The sequence below is a fragment of the Streptopelia decaocto genome (genome assembly GCF_964273445.1).
Source record: "Streptopelia decaocto genome assembly, contig: HAP1_SCAFFOLD_58, whole genome shotgun sequence".
Classification (NCBI taxonomy): Eukaryota; Metazoa; Chordata; class Aves; order Columbiformes; family Columbidae; genus Streptopelia; species Streptopelia decaocto.
The window spans coordinates 524,936-529,459 of NW_028115117.1; the positions used below are offsets into that span (position 1 = coordinate 524,936).

General features: G+C 51.5%; 1 protein-coding gene across 1 annotated transcript; it reads left to right on the forward strand.

Annotated features, from left to right (window-relative positions):
- Positions 1–766: 766 nt before the first annotated feature.
- Positions 767–1,699, forward strand: LOC309452939 (olfactory receptor 14J1-like; the record flags this gene model as incomplete). Its single annotated transcript, XM_082077593.1, has 1 exon — positions 767–1,699. The coding sequence occupies one exon, from the start codon at positions 767–769 to the stop codon at positions 1,697–1,699; it is 933 nt and encodes a 310-aa protein (XP_081933719.1).
- Positions 1,700–4,524: the final 2,825 nt, after the last annotated feature.

The following is a 4,524-nucleotide window of genomic DNA, read 5'->3' on the forward strand; positions in this document are numbered from 1 at the left end:
AGTGCTGCCAGGCTCCTCTCCCAACCACCACAGCTTCTGTCCTCAAGTCTGTGGTGTCTTGAGCTGAGGCGCTTCCTTGGCAGCCCAGCTTCCAAGAAGGAGAAGCTCCTGAGGGCCTGTCCGTGTCTCCCTGTTCTCTCTCAGCAGGGGCGCTGGGCCGTGTCTCCTTGTCCACTCGGTGGCTCCGCTGCCTGTGTTCTTCCCTCAAACTCTCTGCAGTTGGGCTTTCAGAAGAAGATCAGATACTGATGCTGGAAGTCCTGCCATGCAGATGTCTCTGTGGGAGCAAATTCCCTAAGCCCATCATGCCCTGTGGGGCTCTGGGATGTGCGATGTGTGGGGCTGGGGAATGAGCCCATTCTGTCCCAGTCAGAACAGCTTTACGACATCCCAGTGCTTTCCTGGCATGATATTGTGAATTATGATTATGATATAAGTAGATTATGATTATGTATAAACACAAGAACTTGCCCCCTTTCCTAGGTCCTGGTGCTGTAGGGCAGGGCTGACTCCTTGGGAGCCTACAGGGAGAGGTCCTGATCCTCACAGCACAATCAGAAAGCACAAACCACAGCTCCAGCCACGGAGATGACCACAGGGGCTGCCAAAAAGGAGAGAACAATTTGCATTTCTGTATGCGGTGGCACAGGTGGGAGTAGAAGAGGGATGTTGGTTGAGGGGGGAAAGAGATTTTCTGGGAGAACTCTGTCCTGATTTGTGAACATGCTCTCCTGTTTCCACAGTGCCCCATGCCCACAGGCAGCAGATGTCCAACAGCAGCTCCATCACCCAGTTCCTCCTCCTGGCGTTCGCAGACACACAGGAGCTGCAGCTGTTGCACTTCTGGCTCTTCCTGGGCATCTACCTGGCTGCCCTCCTGGGCAACGGCCTCATCATCACCACCATAGCCTGGGACCAGCACCTCCACACCCCCATGTACTTCTTCCTGCTCAACCTCGCCCTCCTTGACCTGGGCTGCATCTCCACCACTGTCCCCAAATCCATGACCAATTCCTTCTGGGACACCAGGAACATCTCCTACACAGGATGTGTTGCACAGCTCTTTGTCTTCACCTTCTTGGTAGTAGCAGAATATTGTCTCCTCACCATCATGTCGTACGACCGTTACGTTGCCATCTGCAAACCCCTGCACTACGGGACCCTCCTGGGCAGCAGAGCTTGTGTCTACATGGCAGCAGCTGCCTGGACCACTGGGTTTCTCCATTCTCTGCTGCACACGGCCAATACATTTTCACTGCCCCTGTGCAAGGGCAATGCCCTGGGCCAGTTCTTCTGTGAAATCCCCCAGATCCTCAAGCTCTCCTGCTCACACTCCTATCTCAGGGAAGCTGGGTTTCTTGTAGTTGGCTTTTCTTTCGCTTTTGGCTGTTTTGTGTTCATTGTGGTGTCCTATGTGCAGATCTTCAGGGCCGTGCTGAGGATCCCCTCTGAGCAGGGACGGCACAAAGCCTTTTCCACGTGTCTTCCTCACCTAGCCGTGGTCTCCCTGTTTATCAGCACTGCCATGTTTGCCTACCTGAAGCCCCCCTCCATCTTCTCCCCATCCCTGGACCTGGTTTTGTCCTTTCTGTACTCCGTGGTGCCTCCAGCAGTGAACCCCCTCATCTACAGCATGAGGAACCAGGAGCTCAAGGATGCCCTGAGGAAACAGATGACTGGATTTCTTCTGAAGCTATAAACTGTCTCTAACTTCTTCTACATAAGAGTTATAGTCTAACTCATTGCAGCTTCATCCTGTGTGCAGTATTTTTTGTTTCTCCTTGTGTTTGTTTATTATGAAAATATTTTAATTCCCTTTGTAATTCACTGCCTGCTTTTCTTTTCTCACTGAGTGGCTGTGTCAGTGAGGAATTCGTGCTCTCTGTGTTTAAGTAAAATAAAAGGACCTTCCACAATTTTTTTTCTACTGACATTGTAACTCCAAGGCCTTTCTAGAGCTGCAGGGACAGTTCCTGTGATGGGAGGAGGGGAAACGTGTCCAGCATTGCAGCCCTGCCAGGGAGCAGCAGCGCTTGTTCTTCCAGAGCTGTTCTGGTTCCACTCCCACACTCTCCTTCTCATCCCTGGTGTTGGTGCAAGGCCTGAGTGCTCTGGCAGCTTGGTCACCGTCCTGCTGTGTGTCAGTCCTGTGGGCGCAGGCAGGGACAGGCAATGGGCACTGCTGTGACAGAGCTGGCCTCAGAATAGCCTTTCCAGATAGAAAGGTGGTCTCCTGTGGGCAGTACATGATGGTTTATATCTTCAAGCATATGAGTACAAAAGTGTCCCACAGATTCAAACCCCAGGGTACATCTGAACAGTGTGTGTGTGCAGGGCTGGCACACAGCAGTGTCCTCCCACAGCCAGGCTCCTGCCAGAGACCTGCAGGACCAGCAGAGCAGGGGCTGGGCTGTGCCCCTGTGCACTGGACACCCCATGGAAGGAGCCTCAGGTCAATCACCATGGACTGGCCCCTCACAGCCACCATTTCCAGCTCTGGCCTCTCTCCCCAGCTCACAGAGGTTGCTCTTCCCTCCACGGAGGGACCCTGAATCAGTAGGTCAGAAATCCATGTTTGCACTGTTCAGATGAGATGTGAGCACGCACATCATGTATGTGAGGTGACATGACCCTGAGTGAGGAAAAATTCCATCAGCTGTTCCTGGAGGTTCCATGAAGGCCTGTGGGACAGACAGTTTCTCGAGGTCACTTCACGTTGGAGGTAACAGCCCATGGGAAACCACCCACTGGGATCTTCTTCCTTGAACTGAGGTCCCTGTGTCCATTCCTCATGATGTGGGACATCTCAGGTGAGTGCAGAGCAGGTGACACACCACAGGGCTGAGGTGCATCCCATCCCTTTGAATGGCAACAGGAGGCCAGAGGGACACTGTGACTCCTGCCTCTGTGTGTAAAAGGGACAGACTCTGTCTCTGAACATCCCTGGGTGCATAAGGAGTCCATGAGGTCAGGTCACATGTGGATGCTTGATGAAACCCTGACATTTCTGTGTGTGACTCCAGGAACAAACTTCACAGGCCCACTGAGATTCATCTCAGCTGCCTTGGACAAGCTCATTGCAAGTGCTCCAGTCTCCTACCTCACCCTTGCACCTGATTCTGGATTGAGCTCTCAAAAGTGCCATAGAAACCAGAATTCTTCTGGGGTCCTTAGAAAACGCAGACCTCAAACCCATCTTCAAGAAGAGCACAAACAAGAACTGGGATAACTACAGGCTGGCCACCCTTCCTCCCATCCTGGGAAGGTGTTGGGACACGTCCTCCTGCAGCCATTTCCAGGAATGTGAAGGGCAAGCAAGGAATTGCTGAACCTAAACAGAAAAGACAAAGAAAGGCATGTTGTGTACAAGGCATGGTACAAAGTCCTCCGTGCAGCCAGTTACTGGTGTCATCTCTCAGTGACCAGCACTTGGGCCAACACTGTTGAACATCTTTGTTCTCCCCTTCTATGATGTAACAGAGAGCAGTTTCGGTGCCTTTGAGGAAGGTGCAAACCTGGTTGGAGGCCTTGAGCAACCTCACCTGGTTCACCCTGCCCTGAGCAGGAGAGTGAGACAAGATGAGTGAGACAAGGCCTCTCTGCAAACGTGAGTTATTCTGTGATTTGAATGAATTTTTGCCTTGGAGAGGTTTTTGGAGAGAGAATAGGTAGAAGAAAAGGGAAAAAAAAAAAAAAAAAAAAAAAAAAAGGCAGAAGAGGAGATCTAGAACGTGTTAACGGAAGTACAGGAGTTCCAGTGAGGAGCACTTTTCACTCACAGTGTTAATAGGAAATATATTTGACAAATTTGAACAAGGTGAGGAAGCGAGATGGGTGTCTACAGCCTGTGGGAAAGAGGAGCAGGTGTAGGATGATGTAGAACACAATTCAGTCTTGGTCAGGTCCGGGGTGCTGAGGAGGGGGATGGACGAGTGTGGTATTAGGAGGTCAGTTGTGTCTCAGACACTCATAATCCAGTCAGAAGCATGTGGCTGTGAAGGGGACAGTGAGGTCAGTTCTGTGTCTGGAGGTGACAGCCCAGCAGCAGGGACATGGCTGGGAAAGAACCTCTGCCAAAGTGCCCACAGGTCTTACCCAGGAAGAGAGATGGGTTGTCATGTCCATCCCACCTGAGAACACGGCGGGACAGCAGCAGAAACATGACCATGTGTATCAGAGATGCTGAAAGGCCAGCAGCACTCATGGGATTTAGAAGATCATGGTGAGTTGACTTCTCTCCATTCAGGTAAAAGACCACAGGAAGACTAACGGGTTGTGTTCCCTGCATGAAGGGCAGTTTCTGAGGTGGCTGAGCTTTCCTTGATAGTGGGAAAAAGCAGAAGAGGGAAAAAAATATCACAAAGTGCTATTTGGAAGGTGCAGACTGGATATCAGAAGTAAGAAATGTCACGGGAAGGGCAGTGCTGTGGGGCAAGAGGTGACCCAGAGGGAGCTGGATCAGCCCATGGTTTGTGTTCCAAAGAGCAGCCAGTGAGGGTGCAGACACAGCAGTGAAGGTGCAGA